Genomic DNA, 22,123 nt, shown 5'->3' with positions numbered 1-22,123 from the left:
TTTAGAATAAGATGGACTCTAGTAAAGGCTTAGAAGATAACTTGGATGAATTCCAGAAGATTATAGTTGATCTCAATAACATCGGTGAGAAGATTACAGATGAAAATCAAGCGGTTATTTTTTTGAATTCATTGCATGAATCATATCAAGAAGTTAAGGCAGCTATTAAATATGGACGGGATTCATTGTCCATGGATATAGTGTTGGATGCCTTGAGAACAAGAAACGTCGAGATTAAAAAGGAATGCAAGGATGTAGAGTTACTCATGGCCAAAGGTAGAAGTGAGAAAAAGAACAGAAAAGGAAAAGAGACAAGATCAAGGTCAAAATCAAAGGGGAAAACCAAAAAGTGTTTCCTTTGTCATAAAGAATGACACTTTAAGAAAAATCGCCCTTTGAATAAGAGAAAGGAAGCATCAAGTAGCAAGCATGTAGGGGAATCTAGTGTAGCAAATGTTACTGATGGGTATGATTCAACAGAGGTCTTGATGGTGTTCAACAAGGATATTCAAGATGCTTGGATTATAGATTCAGGGTGTACATTTCACATGACTCCTAATCAGGATTTCTTGATTGATTTTCAGGAAAATGATGAGGAATCAGTTTTACTTGGTGATAACGGTCCTTGTGATGTAAAAGGAATTGGGTTAGTTCGAATTGCAACACATGATGGAATGATCAGAATTCTTACAAATGTAAGGTATGTTCCAGAATTCAAATGAAATCTGGCGAATTAGATAGAGTAGGTTATTCCTATAAATCTGATAATAGAGTTTTGAAGGTTATCAAAGGTTCTTTAGTTAAGCTAAAGGGGACCTTAAGAAATGGCCTTTATGTGTTAGAGAGTACTGTAGTTTTAGGCAGTGCTGCTGTTGCGTCTGGGAAAGAAACAAATAAGTCTATGCTATGGAAATAACAGACTAGCTCATGTGAGTGAGAGAGGTCTTCAGACTTTTTCACAACAAGGTTTTCTTGGATGAGTTAAAGACATTGAACTCCCATTTTGTGAACAATGCATAATGGGAAAGTCTACCAGAGTGAAGTTTGGGAAAGGGAAGCATTCTACCAAAGGAATTTTGGATTATGTTTATTCAGATTTATGGGGTCCTACAATGTTACCTTCTATGGGAGGTTCAAGATACTTCATATTGATCATCAATGATTTTTCAAGGAAGGTGTGGATGTATCCATTGAAATAGAAAGACAGCTTTTGGGTAATTCCTTGAATGGAAAAAGCAGGTTGAGAACCAAACAAGCAGGAAGATAAAGTATCTGAAGACAGACAACGGTTTAGAATTTGTAAATCACAAATTTGATACATTTTGCAAATCTGAGGAGATTACGAGGCATTTCACTGTTACGTACACTCCACAGCAAAATGGTTTAGTTGAGAGGTTTAATAGAACAATTATAGAGCGTACAAGATGTCTCTTGACAAATGCTTCATTACCCTTGAAGTTTTGGGGGGAAGCTGCCCAAATAACCTGTTATCTCATTAATAGGAGTCCGTCTTCTGCTTTAGGCCTAAATACTCCTCAAGAGATATGGACAGGAAAAGCTCCACATTTGGATCATTTCAGAGTGTTTGGATGTTCAGCTGATGCTCATGTTAAGGAAGGGAAGATGAATAAGAAGGCACTAAAATGTATGTTTATTGGCTATCCTGAGGGTGTTAAAGGATATAAACTTTGGTGCTTGGAAGAGAGCAGAAATAAATGTATTATTCGCAGAGATGTGACCTTTAATGAAACAGAGATGCCATATTGTGTCAAAGAGCAGTAGAAACAGTAGACAGTTGATCAAGTTGAGGCAGAGGTTAGAATTGATTCTAAAGCACGACCATCAATTAGTTCAGACAAATCCAGTGATCAGTCATCCAGTTTGGATGGTAGACAACCTCAATTGCAGAGGACTTTGATTGATGAGGGGGCTTTCAATGAAGAAAGTTCAAGTAGCAGTGACCTACAGAACTAACAGCTTACACATGACAGGCCTCAATGGGTGAGGCAGGCTCTTATGAGGTATGGTTATGCTGATTTAGTTGCTTATGCTCTTACTTGTGTAGTTGACAGTATTGAAGTAGAGTCTCTTACTTTTGAGGAGACAATTGTATCTGATTCGAAGGAAAAATGGAAGGATGCTATGGAAGCAGAGTTGTTCTCATTGTAGAAGAATCAGACATGGTCATTGGTTCCAAGGCCTCTTAATCAGAAACTCATTCAGTTAAAGTGGATTTATAAAATCAAGCCAGTGACAAGAGGTGAGAGCAAGCCTAGGTATAAGGCTAGACTGGTAGCCAAGGGCTACACTAAAAAGGAGGGAGTTGACTTTCATGAGATTTTCTCTCCGGTGGTGAGGCATTCATCCATTCGATTAATCTTATCTATTGTTGTTCACTTCGATATGTTTGTTAAATAGATGGACGTTATCACAACTTTCCTTTATGGAAAATTGGAGAAAGTGATCTACATGGCTCAATCTAAGGGCTATGAGGTGAAAGGAAAGGAAGACATGGTTTATCGTTTTCACAAGTCCATCTATGGACTGAAGCAATCGTCGAGACTATGTTATATCATGTTTGACACCTTTATTCTGAAGCAGGGGTTTCACAGGAGATCATATGATGTCTGTGTGTACTAGAAACTATCTTAGAAATGTATACATATTTATCTACTTCTGTATGTAGATGATATGATCCTACTATTTAAGGATTATTCTGAAATCAGTGATCTCAAGCAACAGTTGAGTAGTGAATTTGAGATGAAAAATTTAGGTGAACTGAAAAGGATCCTAGGCATGGATGTGAAAAAAGATAGGGAGAAAGGTCTGTCAACCATTTCGCACGAGAGTTATGTGCATAAATTGCTTGAGAAGTATAATATGTCTGGTTGTAAGGCAGTTTCGACACCCTTAGCATCTCATTTTAGGCTTTCTTCGTCTCAGTGTCCTGTTACTGAACAAGAAAGGTTAGAGATATCTAATATTCCCTATTATAATAATGTTGGAAGTATTATGTATTTGATGATTTGTACTAGGCCTGACTTGGGATATGCTATGAGTATGATAAGTAGGTTTATGTCAAATATTGGGAAGGAGCATTGGAATGCAGTTAAATTGGTGCTTCGATATTTAAAAGGTAGTGTCAGTGTATCATTGTGTTTTAGTAGGGATTGTGATAAATCAATATTGTTGGAAGGCTTCACAGATGCAGATTACGCTGCAGACCTTGACAAAAGAAGGTCTCTATCAGGTCACATTTTTCGTTTGTTTGGTAATGTGGTGGTTGGAAGATTGCTCTACAGTTAGTTATTCCTTTGTCTACTACTGAGTTAGAATATATTTCAGTGGGTGAATTTGTGAAAGAGGCAGTGTGGTTGAAAATGATAGTTGGTGAGTTGTTATTGCAGGAGTTCATTCCTATCGTCCGTTGTGATAGCCAGAGTGCTATTCATCTTGCGAATAATCCATTTCATTATGAACGGTTTCATCATATCAATGTCAAATTTCATTTTGTTAGAGAAGTTGTGGCCCAGAAAGATGTTGAACTGGCCAAGGTTTATACAGTTGAGAATTTGTCAGATATGTTAACCAAGGTTCTTCCAGCCTATATGTTTAAATACTTGTTAGATGGGCTGAATATTAAATTTGGATGATAGGGAGTTTGGAGAATCAGCTTGAGAGTTAAATATTCTTGTAATTTTTACTAACTAGATAAAATATTATAGCATACACACACGAAGAATCAAAATATTTAAAAGAAAGATGTAAAAAGAATTTGATGCATGACAAATTAAGATTCGACGATATTTTGATAGAATGCTCAAAGATGGATTTAGCCTGAGATACACCTAGCTATTTTTTCATTGAAAAAAGAAAAACAAAATTGTGTGAGTCACTATTCTGATTTCTTTTTCTATTTATTTAATTTTAAAAAACATACATAAATATGTGTGAGTAACTTTTTTTTACCTAAATTATATAAAATGCGCTTAAATTTTTTATTTGTGTCAAAAATACCATAAATTTTCAAATGTTTGGAAATACCCTTAAATTTTCAAAACTAGTTCAAAAATAATCTAATGGTTAGTTTTAAGATGAAAACTATTAGTACTTTGTTTTTTTAAAATACCCCTTAACTTTTAAAAGTTTTTAAAAAATACCCTTAAAACTATCTATACTGTGTTGCAAAAATTCCTCTAACTTTCAAAAGTTGCATTATTATACATTAATACAAAAAAGAAAAAAAAAGTTAAAATAAAATGATCTTATTGTTTATCTACACCCTATCACCTCCCTCTTTCATTCTCTCTCTCCCCACTTCAATCTATGACCTAATAGTTCAGGTAATTGTTTTAAATTGTGAACGGCTGAAAATATTTTTAAGTATAGCAAAATATCACTGCCTATCAACATAGATCATAATAGACTTCTATCACTGAGTGATAGACTGCAATAATCTATCGCGATCTATCGTTGATAGACAGTGGCATTTTTCTGTATTTATAAATAAGTTGGCTCATTTTCTTTTATTTGAAACCACCTTAATAGTTCTCTATTTTCCTTTCTTTTTTCCACCCTCTCTCCTTTGGTGTCCTCTTGATCCCCTTCTTTGTTTTCCTTCGTCCATTCTTTTGTTGTTATTTATTTTGTTGGTTCATATTAACTATTTGAATTTTATTTGTCCAAAAGGAAAAAACCTCCTCTTTCAAAAACAGTATATATACACTATAACAAAAAGAAAAAAAAAAAAAAAAGGAAATACACATAATATAATTAGCTTGGAATGACACATGACACGATTAGCTTGAAATGACATATAGTTGTGGTCGGATTTGATCGACTTTTGGGTTCGACTTTAATGATTTTTAAACTCATGATTGCATATGATTACATAGTTTGACCTCAGTAGTCAAATTAGTTAACGAAGATTTTAAGTACTCATCATTTTCTTTAAATGTTTTTTCAGATAAAAGAAGGAATGTAACAAATGTTTGACAAAGAGATCTATTGATGGTGCCATCAGACTAGTGAAAACGTTTTTGCTTAAGTATCATGTTTTCAAAATGTTTTAAACATTGTATAATGAGAACAATTGAGTTTAATAGCCTTAAATTTAAATGTTTCTTTTTAAATTAAAGTTTTAAGGATCCAAACTTAAAGTTTATTTGGCTTTTTTATAAAATGGTCTTGGTAATGTTTTATTTATTTAGAGAATTTTTATTTTAAGTTTTAAATGGTCAACAAGGTTTTGTATTGAAATTGCATGTATGCAATAATAATGACCCTAGACATAGATCTTAGGAAATTAAATTGTTAAAATCAAATGCTTGAATTGCTATTGAGGATGTCAATATTGTGCAATGGGAAGCTTTTTGTTGCTTTTCTAAACTACACACAAAGTGTTGCTATAGATTGAAATATTTTTGCTATAAACAAACAAAAGGGTTTCTTTGTGGTTGTTAAATAACAAAAACGTACTACTCTAGATGAGGATATACTAGTGGTTTGCATTTTGATTTAAACACTTTTAAGAGGCATTGCAATTGACTTATTCACACTACTTTTATCACTGGTTATGAAACTGCTGCTACAAATGCACTTAAATAAGACCTTGCTATACATAATATCTTTTTCTTGAAGTTATAAAGATTCTCATTGTCTTTTCAGATTTAATGAAAAAAAGTTATCCTTTCATTCGCAAATGGTCAAAAGAAAAAAAAAAATTATAACTTAAAAGGTTCCACTTTTGATTTACACATTTTAGGTCCCATTTAGAAATTATTTGATTATTTTTTTAAAAAAATTAAACTCATAGAAGCTATGTTCACCTCCAAATTTCTTCTTTTGTTATCTACTTTTTATCAGTAATTAACAAAAATCAAGCCAAATTTTAAAAATTAAAAAAAAAGATGTCTGAGAATACAATGCTTAGGAATAGGGTGTCTAGATTCAAAGATAACGTTGTTTAGTTGTGCATGAAAAATGCTATCAGAATTTTATGAAAAAAATAATATTTATATTTAACTTATGAAATTAAACATGTAACTGTAATATATAATTAATTAAACAATAAATCATTCAAATATATTGATAAAATAAATAATTAAGAATAAGTAATAATTTTAATCATAAATATTTTAAAGTTGAGTAATTTCTCATTAAAATTAATCAATTAATAGGTTTAATGAATGTCATATTAGTTATAGTATAATACTTAATTATTTTTATAATTAATTAGGTTTAACACGAATAATATAATATTAATGAAATAATATAAGAAAATATAATTTAATAAACAATATATTATATAAAAAATGAAAAAAAATATATGAAGATATGATAGGTTAATAAAGAATAATTAGAAAAGCTTTATGATTAGAAAAAGAATAATTAAAAGAAAGCTTTATAATTTTATAAAATTGAAAGGACGATTTCTAAATCATTACAAACAAAAGTTTTGGGACTAAATTGTTATATCTATGAAAGTTTAGGAATTAAAAGAGATTTTAACCTAAAATGGATCATGACGACCTGATCACACACACATATCTATAGAGTCAAATTTGATAATATATATATATATATATATATATATTTACAATTAAGAGGTTCAAAAGTTTGAATCCTCCCAATCCAGTCATATTGTTCAATCACAATTCCCCACACTAATTTAAGCTAAGTTGTAGTCTTGCTCAAACAAATTTAGAAGTTTATTGTTTTTTAATCAGAAATTTTAGTATGAAAGAAAGATAATATTTTCGAACTCCTGTTTCATTCGTCTATGTGTAATTTCTAGTAAACAAAAATTATTTACATCCCGTTTGGAAACCATTTTATTGTTGTTATTATTATTATTATTATTTTAAAATTAAGTCTATCGACACTACTTCCACTTCCAAATTTCTTCATTTCTTATCTATTTTTCACCCATTGTTTAAAAGACCAAGCTAAATTTTGAGAATTAAAACAAGTAGGTTTAAAAAAATTGCTTTTATTTTTAAAATTTGCTAAAAATTTAACCATTGTAATTAAGAAAGATGCAAATCATTCTAAGAACTGTCGATGAAATAGACTTAATTTTGAAAACAAAAATAATTTTTTGAAAGCTACTTTGTTAAGTTCTCAAAATTTATATGGTTAAAAAAAGTTAGGCGTTTGATAAATATTTAGAGTTTAGATCATTTTTTGTAACCATTTTTTCTTTTTTCTTTTTTAAATATGTACTTCATTTTGTGCAAAGGTGTTATATAATATATTGCATCTATGAAGCACAAACACACATACGGCTACAGGATACGGATACGATCAGATACGGGGATTCGTCAATTTCTAGAAAAACTAAGATACGGATACGTCTAAGGATGTGTCATTTTTTTAAAAAATATTTTTAATATATATATTTCTAAAAAATGAGGATATTGATACGTTGAAGATACATTTTTTTCTTTAAAAAAATCTAGGATATAGATAAATTTAGCATACAAGTTAATAACAATAGAACAAAATAGAATACAAACACTGAAATACAATACAAAAAAACAACATCTAAAATGCTGAAGTACAATAGTTAATAAAATGCAATAGAAAAGTGACTCGTATTGCAAAGAAGAAGAAGAAGAATATTAGAGAGAGAAATCTGAAGATAAACGAAGAACTTATTGTTGAAGATATCCAAATGATTTATATTTTAGTGGATTTTGTGGGGACTCAAATGTAAAAATGGAGATTAGATGATTCTAGTCTAGGGTTTGGTCCGTTATTATTTTTTTTTCTTTTAGTTTCGGACTCGAGTAGTGAGCTTTTTAAATAGATTGCCTAATTTTAGATTGGAAAAAATTAGATGAGTTACTTGCCTTTTTTCTTAAAAAAAAAAGTACGCATAGAAATAGATATGTCAAATTGCGTGTCAGATACGTATTTGGAAAGTATCTGAAAATATAGATACTTCGAATCGCGTGTCAGATACGTATCTGGGAAATATTGGTATCTGATACTAATTCTTTGCCTCTATTTGTGCTTCATAGTATTGTACAAATAGAACCTCTTGACCTAAGGTCAATCTACGTAACGAAACATAAATGTAAGTAGTAGAGTGCACACACAAACCAAACAGCGAAATAGAGAAGCAAAAAGTAAATTAAAGGATAAGCTCACCCCCGGGCCTGAAGACTAACGAAAACACTACAAAATTTCTATCATAAGTCCTTTTTGACAATGCAAAAGGGGACTCAGAATATCATTTATCTTCAATCAAATCTATTTCGAAGATTTTATTTGTACATAAAGAATTTTATTGTCTTTTCTAATTTTTTTAAAAATACCATTTATCTTTTTGTTCATTAACGTTGAGGGAAAAAAAAAATTAAAATGTCTTATGAAATTGATGATTTTATTCTTAAAATTTAATGTCTCTAAATTAAGGACGATGACCCACTTAAATGTTAGCTTTTTAAATGGGGAATTCACAAATGAGTAATATATATTATTTTTTGCTCTATTTGTTAACCATTTGATTTTTAATTCTTTATTTATGAAAATTAAGCTTATTTCCTCATCATTTTTTATGATGATTTACATATTTTTTAAATACAATGGTTGAATTCTTAACAAAAAATATGTCTTTAAAAAGGACTTTTTTTTAATTTTCAAAATTTAACTTAGTTTCTTAAACCATTGGTAAAAATAGATAACAAAAGAAAGAAATTATTTGTGCATTTCAGTGAGTCATTAATTAAATTATACACATCAAAACTATTTGAAGTATATCTTTATAATGTTAAAATTTTAGAGTAGACACCAAAACATTATCAAGATAAATTAATTCTTTGAGATTTGAATGATATTTCTTTAAGCATTATTATGTTAGAAATAAGTAATGCAATGAATCATGACAATCAATAAGCATTTATAATGGTAAAATGGATTAAGATATAAATCCATGACCAAACATACGTAGAGGTAAAATGGTTAAAACATATATCTAAATCAAATATATATATATATATATATAAATAAAATGGTCTATTGATATAGTAATATATATACAAATAAAATGGTTTAGTGATGACTATTTTTAGGCTAGATTGATTTGTTACTCTCACCCACTGTATTGTTCAATATTTGGGGTAAGGAGTGAAACAGTGAGGAGTAAGAAGTTCATAAGTTTAGGGAGTTGTGAACTCCTAGGACCAACTGAAGGAACTCGATCTAAAGAGATCCATGAGCGGAAGCGGATCGTCCAAATTTCATTTCGATGGAAAAACAAATTTACTACAAACATACATATTATGCATTATAAGAAAAATTACAGCATGCTTTTTAAGAAAGAAAAAGGTTCAAGAGATTATATCTTTGAAGAACACTTCTTCTTGTACAACCCTTGAACTATCACGAACTCAACAAACAACAACAAACTTGAAGACCCTCTTCAAGAAATCTCGAACCAAAAGTATGAGGACACAACCACAGGGAGTCCCCAGTATTCTTAGGGTGAGAACCTAGGAGTGGTGGACTCTGACTATTTTTTAAGGATGGTGTTGAGTTTGGAGGAGGAAGAAGATTGAAGACTTCCTATTGTATTGTAAAGTTCTCAATCGTTTAGTGAATAATCTCTATCGTATAGGTTTTCACTTGTCGTGTAGATTTTGTTAGAAAGAAAAAAAAAAACTTATTTCTTTTATTCTATTTGCCATAAAAAATCAATTAACTACCCACTAAGGTGGTTAGAGAGAAAATATGATTTAATATTCAAAATAATAAAATAATATAAATAATAATGATAACAAACTTATCATATTATATTTATAACCAGTAGTTTTAATATTGTATCATATACAATATAAACTATAGTTTTTATTTTATTTTATGGCATTTAATATAAAATTTAACAGCTATGAATCACATTCATAGAAAATATATTTATTTCCTCTAACTAAACTATAAAGTATCAAATACATTATAACAATTATATCATATATAATTGAATCATATATAATTAAATTCACTCTTATTAATTTGAACATTTCAAATTAACCCAAAAACTAATTGTCAAGTAAATCCTTTTTAACTGCCAAGGGAACTTTATGGACTTGTGGCTTGAAGCTCCAACGGTATGTGAATAATTAATTAAACTCTTTAATTACATTATCCACCATCCGTTAACTGTCGGATACTTCACTTAAGACCAACAGTTGCACTCTTTGCACTACAAGTATATTTCTATGTCTATTGGATATAACCAATCAACAGTACGATAACCCTTAAAAATTGCTTGTAAGTACAGTTGGGCCAAATTACCTTTTTGCCCCTGTAGTTACATTTAACTTCTTAAGTACCACTGATTCCTCTAATGAACAATAGATAGTAGTCCCAATATGACTAAACCCCTCTCGGGCCAGGAGAGGGTGTGGCGCTACATTTCTCAAGACCCGGAATCAGTCCTTAAGGGAGTAATTTATCTACTTACCCCTGCTTTGGCGAAGGAGTGTGTAACGACCTGACTCCCTAGGACTCGAGCTAGGACGTTACTATACACATGCATGCATAGAATTTAAAATGATACATTTTCATAGCGAAATAAATGCTAAATAAATAAAGTCAAATAAAATATTTTCATTAAAACTAAATAAAAGTCAAATACCAGGGTTCCCATAAATCATAATTAGAAATTTAACGAGTCTAGAAAACTGTAAAAGTTTGGAAATGAATACTAATCAATAAGTTTCAAACATGAAGACTGAAAGTGGAAAAACATGAAAGAAATCTAAACATCATGAGCGGAAGCATAAAACTGGTCCCAGTGACTCGATCACGGATTCCACTTGTCATTCGCCAGAGCATCCCTACTCTTACCTGAAACATAAACATGAGAAAGAGTGAGTATAAAAATACTCAGTAAGATATTATATATACCTTGCTATATATAATATTTTTTTCTTGGAGTGATAAAGATTCTCATTGTCTTTTCAGATTTAATGAAAAAAAGTTATCCTTTCATTTACAAATGGAAAAAGAAAAAAAAAAATAACTTAAAAGGACCCACTTTTGATTTACACATTTTAGGTCCTGTTTAGAAATCATTTGATTTTTTTCTTTTTAAAAAAAGTTAAGCTCATAGATACTATGTTCACCATCAAATTTCTTCCTTTGTTATCTACTTTTTATCAGGAGTTTAAAAAAATGAAGCCAAATTTTGAAAATTAAAAAAAGATGTCTAAGAATACAATACTTAGGAATAGGGTGTCTAGATTCAAAGATAACATTGTTTAGTTGTGCATGAAAAATACTATCAGAATTTTATAAACAAAAATAATATTTATATTTAACTTATGAAATTAAACATGTAACTGTAATATATTAATTAATTAAACAATAAATCATTCAAATATATTGATAAAATAAATAATTAAGAATAAGTAATAATTTTAATCATAAATATTTTAAAGTTGAGTAATTTCTCATTAAAATTAATCCATTAATAGGTTTAATGAATGTCATATTAGTTATAGTATAATACTTAATCATTTTTATAATTAATTAAGTTTAACACGAATAATTTAATATTAATTAAGTAATATAAGAAAATATAATTTAATAAACAATATATTATATAAAAAATGAAAAAAAAATGAAGATATGATAGGTTAATAAAGAATATTATTAAAGCATAATTAGAAAAGCTTTATGATTAGAAAAATAATAATTTAAAAAAAGCTTTATAATTTTATAAAATTAAAAGGACGATTTCTAAATCATTACAAACAAAAGTTTTGGGACTAAATTATTACATCTATGAAAGTTTAGGAATTAAAAGAGATTTTAACTTAAAATGGATCATGACGACCTGATCACACACATATATATAGAGTCAAATTTGATAATATATATATATATACAATTAAGAAGTTCAAAGGTTTGAATCCTCCAAACCCAGTCATATTGTTCAATCACAATTTCCCACACTAATTTAAGCTAAGTTGTAGTCTGCTCAAACAATAGAATTTAGAAGTTTATTGTTTTTTAATTAGAAATTTTAGTATGCAAGAAAGATAATATTTTCGAACCCCTGTTTCATTCGTCTATGTGTAATTTCTGGTAAACAAAAATTATTTACATCTCGTTACGAAACCATTTTATTGTTGTTATTATTATTATTATTATTATTATTTTAAAATTAAGTCTATCGACACTATTTTCACTTCCAAATTTCTTCATTTCTTATCTATTTTTCACCCGTGGTTTAAAAGACCAAGCTAAATTTTGAGAACTAAAACAAGTAGGTTTAAAAAAATTGCTTTTATTTTTTAAATTTTCTAAAAATTTAACCATTGTAGTTAAGAAAAATGAAAATCATTCTAAGAAATGTTGATGAAATAGACTTAATTTTCAAAAACAAAAATAACTTTTTGAAAGCTATTTTTTTTAGTTCTCAAAATTTATATGGTTAAACAAAGTTAGGCGTTTGATAAATATTTTGAATTTTAGATCATTTTTTGTAACCATTTTTTCTTTTTTCTTTTTTAAATATGTACTTCCTTTTGTGCAAAGGTGTTATTTAATATATTGTACCTATGAAGCACAGACACAGATACGGCTACAGGATACGGATACGATCAGATACGACAATTCGTTAATTTCTAAAAAATCTAAGATACAGATACGTCTAAGTATGTGTCATTTTTTTTATATATATTTCTAAAAAATGAGGATATTAATACGTTGAAGATACAGTTTTTTCATTAAAAAAATCTAGGATATAGATAAATTTAGCATACACGTTAATAATAATAGCACAAAATAGAATACAAACACTGAAATACAATACAAAAAAACAACATCTAAAATGTTGAAGTACAATAGTTAATAAAATGCAATAGAAAAGTGACACGTATTGCAAAGAAGAAGAAGAATATTAGAGAGAGAAGTCTGAAGATAAACGAAGAACTTATTGTTGAAGATATCCAAATGATTTATATTTTAGTAGATTTTGTGGGAACTCAAATGTGAAAATGGAGATTAGATGATTCTAGTCTAGGGTTTCGTCCGTTATTATTATTTTTTCTTTTAGTTTCGGACTCGAGTAGTGAGTTTTTTTAAATAGATTGCCTAATTTTAGATTGGAAAAAATTAGATGAGTTACTTGCCTTTTTTCTTAAAAAAAAAAAAAGTACGCATGGAAATAGATATGTCAAATTGCGTGTCAGATACGTATTTGGAAAGTATCTGAAAATATAGATACTTCGAATCGCGTGTCAGATACGTATCTGGGAAGTATTGGTATCTGATACTAATTCTTTGCCTCTATTTGTGCTTCATAGTATTGTACAAATAGAACCTCTTGACCTAAGGTCAATCTACGTAACGAAACATAAATGTAAGTAGTAGAGTGCACACACAAACCAAACAGCGAAATAGAGAAGCAAAAAGTAAATTAAAGGATAAGCTCACCCCCGGGCCTGAAGACTAACGAAAACACTACAAAATTTCTATCATAAGTCCTTTTTGACAATGCAAAAGGGGACTCAGAATATCATTTATCTTCAATCAAATCTATTTCGAAGATTTTATTTGTACATAAAGAATTTTATTGTCTTTTCTAATTTTTTTAAAAATACCATTTATCTTTTTGTTCATTAACGTTGAGGAAAAAAAAAAATTAAAATGTCTTATGAAATTGATGATTTTATTCTTAAAATTTAATGTCTGTAAATTAAGGACGATGACCCACTTAAATCTAACCATGTTAGCTTTTTAAATGGGGAATTCACAAATGAGTAATATATATTATTTTTTAGTTAATTCACAAAAGTATTTTCAAATATTTATTTGCATAAAAACAAAATATTAATGCCCTATTTGTTAACCATTTGATTTTTAATTTTTTATTTATGAAAATTAAGCTTATTTCCTCACCACTTTTTATGATGATTTACATATTTTTTAAATAGAAGGGTTGAATTCTTAACAAAAAAAAAAATATGTCTTTAAAAAGGACTTTTTTTTTTTTATTTTCAAAATTTAACTTAGTTTCTTAAACCATTGGTAAAAATAGATAACAAAAGAAGGAAATTATTTGTGCATTTCAGTGAGTCATTAATTAAATTATACACATCAAAACTATTTGAAGTATATCTTTATAATGTTAAAATTTTAGAGTAGACACCAAAACATTATCAAGATAAATTAATTCTTTGAGATTTGAATGATATTTCTTTAAGCATTATTATGTTAGAAATAAGTAATGCAATGAATCATGACAATCAATAAGCATTTATAATGGTAAAATGGATAAGATATAAATCCATGACCAAACATACGTAGAGGTAAAATGGTTAAAACATATATCTAAATCAAATATATATATATATATAAATAAAATGGTCTAGTGATATAGTAATATATATACAAATAAAATGGTTTAGTGATGACTATTTTTAGGCTAGATTGATTTGTTACTCTCACCCACTGTATTGTTCAATATTTGGGGTAAGGAGTGAAATAGTGAGGAGTAAGAAGTTCATAAGTCTAGGAAGTTGTGAACTCCTAGGACCAACGGAAGGAACTCGATCTAAAGAGATCCATGAGCGGAAGCGGATCGTCAAAATTTCATTTCGATGGAAAAAAAAATTTACAACAAACATACATATTATGCATTATAAGAAAAATTACAGCATGCTTTTTAAGAAAGAAAAAGGTTCAAGAGATTATATCTTTGAAGAACACTTCTTCTTGTACAACCCTTGAACTATCACGAACTCAACAAACAACAACAAACTTGAAGACCCTCTTCAAGAAATCTCGAACCAAAAGTATGAGGACACAACCAGAGGGAGTCCCCAGTATTCTCAGGGTGAGAACCTAGGAGTGGTGGACTCTGACTATTTTTTTAAGGACGGTGTTGAGTTTGGAGGAGGAAGAAGATTGAAGACTTCCTATTGTATTGCAAAGTTCTCAATCGTTTAGTGAATAATCTCTATCGTATAGGTTTTCACTTGTCATGTAGATTTTGTTAGGAAGAAAAAAAAAATTATTTCTTTTTATTCTATTTGCCATAAAAAATCAATGAACTACCCCCTAAGGTGGTTAGAGAGAAAATATGATTCATTATTCAAAATAATAAAATAATATAAATAAATATGATAACCAACTTATCATATTATATTTATAACTAGTAGTTTTAATATTGTATCATATACAATATAAACTATAGTTTTTTTTTTTTTTTTATGGCATTTAATATAAAATTTAACAGCTATGAATCACATTCATAGAAAATATATTTATTTCCTCTAACTAAACTATAAAGTATCAAATACATTATAACAATTATATCATATATAATTGAATCATATATAATTAAATTCACTCTTATTAATTTGAACATTTCAAATTAACCCAAAAACTAATTGTCAAGTAAATCCTTTTTAACTACCAAGGGGACTTTATGAACTTGTGGCTTGAAGCTCCAACGGTATGTGAATAATTAATTAAACTCTTTAATTACATTATCCACCATTCGTTAACTGTCGGATACTTCACTTAAGACCAACAATTGCACTCTTCGCACTACAGGTATATTTCTATGTCTATTGGATATAACCAATCAACAGTACGATAACCCTTCACAAATTGCTCGTAAGTACAGTTGGGCCAAATTACCTTTTTGCCCCTGTGGTTACATTTAACTTCTTTAAGTACCACTGATTCCTCTAATGAACAATAGATGGTAGTCCCAATATGACTAAACCCCTCTCGGGCCAGGAGAGGGTGTTGCGCTACATTTCTCAAGACCCGAAATCAGCCCTTAAGGGAGTAATTTATCTACTAACCCCTTCTTTGGGGAAGGAGTGTGTAACGACCCGACTCCCTAGGACTCGAGCTAGGACGTTACTATACACATGCGTGCATAGAATTTAAAATGATACATTTTCATAGCGAAATAAATGCTAAATAAATAAAGTCAAATAAAATATTTTCATTAAAACTATGTAAAAATCAAATACCAGGGTACCCATAAATCATAATTAGAAATTTAATGAGTCTAGAAAATTGTAAAAGTTTGGAAACGAATACTAATCAGTAAGTTTCAAACATGAAGATTGAAAGTGGAAAAACATGAAAGAAATCTAAACATCATGAGCGGAAGCATAAAACTGGTCCCAGTGACTCGATCACGGATTCCGCTTGTCATTCGCCAGAGTGTCCCTACTCTTACCTGAAACATAAACATGAGAAAGAGTGAGTATAAAAATACTCAGTAAGTAACCCCACTACTTGGGTCAGGCTAGGCATCTATGTCCTCTAGATACCTACCTCTAGGGGAACATATAAATTACTCTAGTCCTCATGGGACACATACATACATGAAAAACTTATTTCTATCATACTATAGTTAAGTATGTCCACTACCTCTAGTAAGTCTCGTAGGACCTACAACCTCTGGTGAATCCCGAAGGAAACAATATCTCTTACGTACACATGGTTATGCATACACCTCTTTCGTATACACATAACCCACATAATGTGTACCTCTTCCGTACACGTGGTTATGTATACACCTCTTTCGTATACACATAACCCACTGAATGTGTACCTCTTTCGTACACCTGGTTATGTATGCACCTCTTTCGTATACACATAACCCACTGAGTATGTACCTCTTTCGTACACCTGGTTATGTATACACCTCTTTCGTATACATCTAACCCACATAGTATATACCTCTTTTGTACACCTGGTTATGTATGCACCTCTTTCGTATACACATAACCCATTGGGTATGTACCTCTTTCGTACACCCCAGATCCTCTCTATAAATGTAGGGATTCGTACCTCTTTCGTACACATGGTTATGTATATACCTCTTTCGTATACACATAACCCACTGAGCGTGCACCTCTTACGTACACCCCAGTACCCTCTTGGTATGTATCACTTTCATACACACCAGCCCTAGAACATCTCTTTCATGTACTAGTGCCCTTGGACGTGCATCACTTTCATGCAGTTACATAGTCTGGAAAGGAAAAGAGATTGCATCTAACTTCATATTACATATAACATTCACATAATCATGAATCCTCTAAAATCTCCTAATCAAGATCATGTTAATTAACATCAACATATGTAATTAATCTAGTATTAATGGATCCACTCTAGTACATCACTTTCAAGCACTAACTCATGTAAACAATCAAACATTTGAAATTCCATAATACATCATATAGCCTACATACTTTCATAATAAATCACATAAATAAGCACATCAATGAAATGCTCCAACTTTCACCTAACTTTAAGACATTCCCGTAGTAGTGTAGCTTAACTCATAATTTAGGGTCATGCCCAATCGTACTTTTAATATACCTCATAAAATTCCAAATCATGCTCATACATTAACATGCTTCAGACATATTATCACATGCTCATATATTTTTTCTAAGCAGTCCATTAAATCTTAGAATATTCTTGTTATGAAGGAGATTTGTAGAAAATAACAAGGAATTTAAGTGGGCTTATTGGGTTTTTTGGTGAAATTAAAGGCTCGGTGGCATTCTTGTAATTATGAAAAAATGACAATATTGTAAATAAACTCATCTTCTTTGTGTTTAGGGCTGATAGTAGTGAAACACTTTGAGGAAGAGAGGGGCATCCGTTTTTGACATCTGCACGCAGACCACCGAGAGAGAGAGACAGTATCGGCGTTCATCTTTTCGTCTGCCGTTGACGTCAGCAGCAGAGAGTCAGCGTCAGGTGGCTGTCTGGCGTGGGTACTCATCATCCACAGGTGGGTGTCTGACAGCATTCAAGTGTGGGTGTCCACGCAGGTGTCCGGTCTAGTCTGGGCGGACGTGTGGGTTACGGTGGGTTCCGATTCAGCATGTGGGTTCGCGGGTCATCAGCGACAGAGGAAGTGCGAGTCTGCACTAAGTTCGTCGGTCAGAGGCGGGTAATGCACTTTACTTGGGCTGTTTTTCAGTGGGTTGTTCTCGGTTTCAGAGGCAATGTCGTGTGCAGATCTGTCGATATCAGTGGATATCAAAATTACAGATTGGTGATTATTTTGATTATCTGTAATTGTAAATTCCTCATTGCTCGTAATAAAACTGATTCAAGTTGGTTCTCAAAGTGGATGTAGACCAAATTGATCGAACCACTATATATCTTGGTGTTCGTTCTTTATTGCTTTCGATTTATTCTGCTGATTGTTTGTGCATTCTGTTTTGCCATCTAAATTAGGTTCTAAACTCTCACAGATAAAAAGTTACAAGGTAGGTTCAAGAGTAATTTTGACTAACTAGATAAAATATTATAGCATAGAGATCAAGTCAAGTCTTATATGGTTCATTTCTGATCTTTGTGAATTTCTTTTATGATTATTAAGAGATATATTGGACGTTCAAAAAAAAAAAAAAGTTCAATTTCTTTAGGATAATATGAACTTTTAAGAGGAAAAAATGAATCTGTTTTTTTTTTGTTTAAGGTCCTAAGAGTAAAGCTTGCTTGTACTTGTTTTGATAATTGTCTATGATTTGTTTTGAATCTGTATATTAGATAATCTGCCATAAACATTGGATAGAATAATAGTCTTGAGTTTGAATATTTTTTTTTGTTTAAGGTCCTAAGAGTAAAGCTTGCTTATACTTGTACTAATCAGTTGTCATCTTGAATGGTCATGAAATAAGTTAAGTAATTTTTTTAGTTTGTGTTGTTGTGTCAGCTAAATTGAAAAAAAATAAAATAAAATAAAAAAATCATTTTTTAGGAAGATGACTCCTCCTTCCTGTAGTGTTTGTATTAAAGGCATTCATGACGCGTATTGTTTTATATGTATGAATGCATTTGAGGTAGGGAGTAAGCTTAGACACTTCAATTGAGACATTGAGACACTTGTTTGTAGTTGGATAGCTATCATTACCAATGTGGGAAAACCACAATGAAAGAAATATGTATTCAGAAGTTCTTAATTTGTCTAAAATAAGATAAAAATGATAAAATAAAATAAAATAAAATAGAAGGCTATATTTTAGCATGGTATTAACTTAGACATTTATTTATATCAAGCTTTATCCAACACAAGAGATAAAGCTATACACACTGAAAAGTAAAAGAAAGAGAAACACACGGAGACACGTAATCCACATTATTGACCGATTCCATGAAGGATATTGTAGAGTGATCAGAGAGGCAGAGCCTTGTTTTCATATACAACTTTGTAGGTATTGGCTCCAACGAAAAGACCATCATCACACTCTGTAGTAACTCTTTTTCCGTTCCTGAGAACATCTCGTCGGGTGTAGGAAAATGGAACATCGGTTTTGGCCTTAGTTGCAAGAAGAGTCACCTTCATCCTTGTTTTTTCTGGTACAGTAACAGTGTATGTTTCCGTCACTTCTTTAGTTTCTGAAATAGTTTCGCCCCACGTGTAACTCGCATCAAAATGGAGGTTGATTTCAATCCCAGCTTGTGCAATTTCAGGAATCCCGGCTGTGACGGAAGTCTTCACATTCATACTCATGCTCAGTACAGATTCCCAAGATTTAGTTCTTTCCTCTGTGTACTTGAAACTTAGTGCCATAGTCGCCTCCTTCGTGCTGCCGTTGACAGCTTCCTCAATTGCCATTGTTACTATCGTTTCATCATACACTCTGGCATCCATGGTTCGATACTTACAATTATAGATTTCCCTTGAAATAATAGGCTCAACGATCTCAAATTCTGCCTCTTTAATAATAGATGGGACACGAGAGTTGAGACAATCCACCTTACCATCAGCAGTGTATCTCCTGCAGTACATGTCATTGCCAAGGCTTCGAAGCGCCACTTTGTTCTTAGAAATCTTGACTGGCCAGAACAAGGTGTTCTTGTCGTTCGCAGTCGTGTCGTCTGTGTCAGCCAAGATCCAGTTTGGATTACGTATCCAAAACTTGTTAAAATAATCATTTTTTATTCGGATAGTTCCATCACCCACGTTGAAAACTTCGTTGCCTACCCACGGGCTTCCAATGTCATCGGAATTGAACTGCAGATATGGCCAATCGTTATACCAAAAGGCAGCGAGAAACAATCCATTGTCGCCCTTAAACGCGACATGTTTGGGGAGTACGATGAAGTTTTCAAAGTCCGTAAACATATGGAGTTTGTCGGAGTGTTTTTCAATGACGTCATATCTAGTTGTGAGGCAATTCTGGTGAATTTTGCTAGTGGTACATCGGCATACATAGGTTTGAAGCAACACATCCACTAAATAGTAAGTCCCTGGAGTAGGACCAGGGACGATATTAAACAATGTGCATGGATGTGAGGATTCATCTTCAGTGGGCTTGCTAACAGACGGAGTAACCAAGCGATTGTGGTCGTTGGAGGAGGCCAAGTACTTGTTGTTGTAGCAACATCTTATGTGCCAATATCTGCTCTTCTTAGCTGGCTCCAACGCGAACTTTGTCAACAAACTCACAACGATATTAGAGGAGTATTGTAGGTTACCCTTAAGGTGACCTTCAGGAAGGTATTGAAGATACTTCCCTTCTGATTGGTTCTTGAATCCTGCATACCTAGGGATACTCATTTTAGATGAAGAGAGAGAGAGTGAGAGTGAGAGTGAGAGTGAGTTTTCTTCTTCTTCTCAAGGTGTGAGTACTAATGCTCAATTGCCAACCTCCATTATATATATATATATATATATATGGAGAAGTAAGTGTATGATGAGATCACTTGGATAAGATGAAATCATTAATTAATGTTTCTTGATTTCATCTCCTATCCCTATCCATATGAATCTCATCACAAACACATACACACTCGAAGAATCAAAATATTTAAGAGAAAGATGTAAAAAGAATTTGATGCATGACAAATTAAGATTGGACGATATTTTGATAGAATGCTCAAAGATGGATTTAGCCTGACCTAGCTATTTTTCATTGAAAAAAGAAAAACAAAATTGTGTGAGTCACTATTCTGATTTCTTTTTCTATTTATTTAATTTTAAAAAAATACATAAATATGTGTGAGTAACTTTTTTTACCTAAATTATATAAAATGCGCTTAAATTTTTTATTTGTGTAAAAAATACCATAAACTTTCAAATGTTTGGAAATACCCTTAAATTTTCAAAACTAGTTCAAAAATAATCTAATGGTTAGTTTTAAGATGAAAACTATTAGTACTTTGTTTTTTTAAAATACCCCTTAACTTTTAAAAGTTTTTAAAAAATACCCTTAAAACTATCTATACTGTGTTGCAAAAATTCCTCTAACTTTCAAAAGTTGCATTATTATACATTAATACAAAAAAGAAAAAAAAAGTTAAAATAAAATGATCTTATTGTTTATCTACACCCTATCACCTCCCTCTTTCATTCTCTCTCTCCCCACTTCAATCTATGACCTAATAGTTTAGGTAATTGTTTTAAATTGTGAACTGCTGAAAATATTTTTAAGTATAGCAAAATATCACTGCCTATCAACATAGATCATAATAGACTTCTATCACTGAGTGATAGACTGCAATAATCTATCGCGATCTATCGTTGATAGACAGTGACATTTTTCTGTATTTGTAAATAAGTTGACTCATTTTCTTTTATTTGAAACCACCTTAATAGTTCTCTATTTTCCTTTCTTTTTTCCACCCTCTCTCCTTTGGTATCCTCTTGATCCCCTTCTTTGTTTTCCTTCATCCATTCTTTTGTTATTTATTTTGTTGGTTCATATTAACTATTTGAATTTTATTTGTCCAAAAGGAAAAAACCTCCTCTTTCAAAAACAGTATATATACACTATAACAAAAAAAAAAAAAAAAAAAAAAAAAAAAAAAGAAGAAGAAGGAAATACACATGATATAATTAGCTTGGAATGACACATGACACGATTAGCTTGAAATGGCATATAGTTGTGGTCGGATTTGGTCAACTTTTGGGTTCGACTAATTTTAATGATCTTTAAACTCATGATTGGATATGATTACATAGTTTGATCTCAGTAGTCGAATTACTTAACAAAGATTTTAAGTACTCATCATTTTCTTTAAATGTTTTTTCAGATAAAAGAAGGAATGTAACAAATGTTTGACAAAGAGATCTATTGATGGTGCCATCAGACCAGTGCTTTTGCTTAAGTATCAT

The 22,123-nt window shown here is 30.9% G+C and overlaps 1 protein-coding gene across 1 annotated transcript; it reads right to left on the bottom strand.

The window, feature by feature from the left end:
* Positions 1-19,177: 19,177 nt before the first annotated feature.
* Positions 19,178-20,566, bottom strand: LOC120090546 (uncharacterized). Its single transcript, XM_039048272.1, has one exon. It carries the CDS (start codon positions 20,564-20,566, stop codon positions 19,178-19,180), a length of 1,389 nt encoding a protein of 462 aa, XP_038904200.1.
* Positions 20,567-22,123: the final 1,557 nt, after the last annotated feature.

This window comes from Benincasa hispida, chromosome 11 (assembly GCF_027475165.1).
Source record: "Benincasa hispida cultivar pf3 chromosome 11, pf3_genome.v1.1, whole genome shotgun sequence".
Taxonomy (NCBI): domain Eukaryota; kingdom Viridiplantae; phylum Streptophyta; class Magnoliopsida; order Cucurbitales; family Cucurbitaceae; genus Benincasa; species Benincasa hispida.
This window is presented reverse-complemented; position numbering and strand designations above follow the sequence as displayed.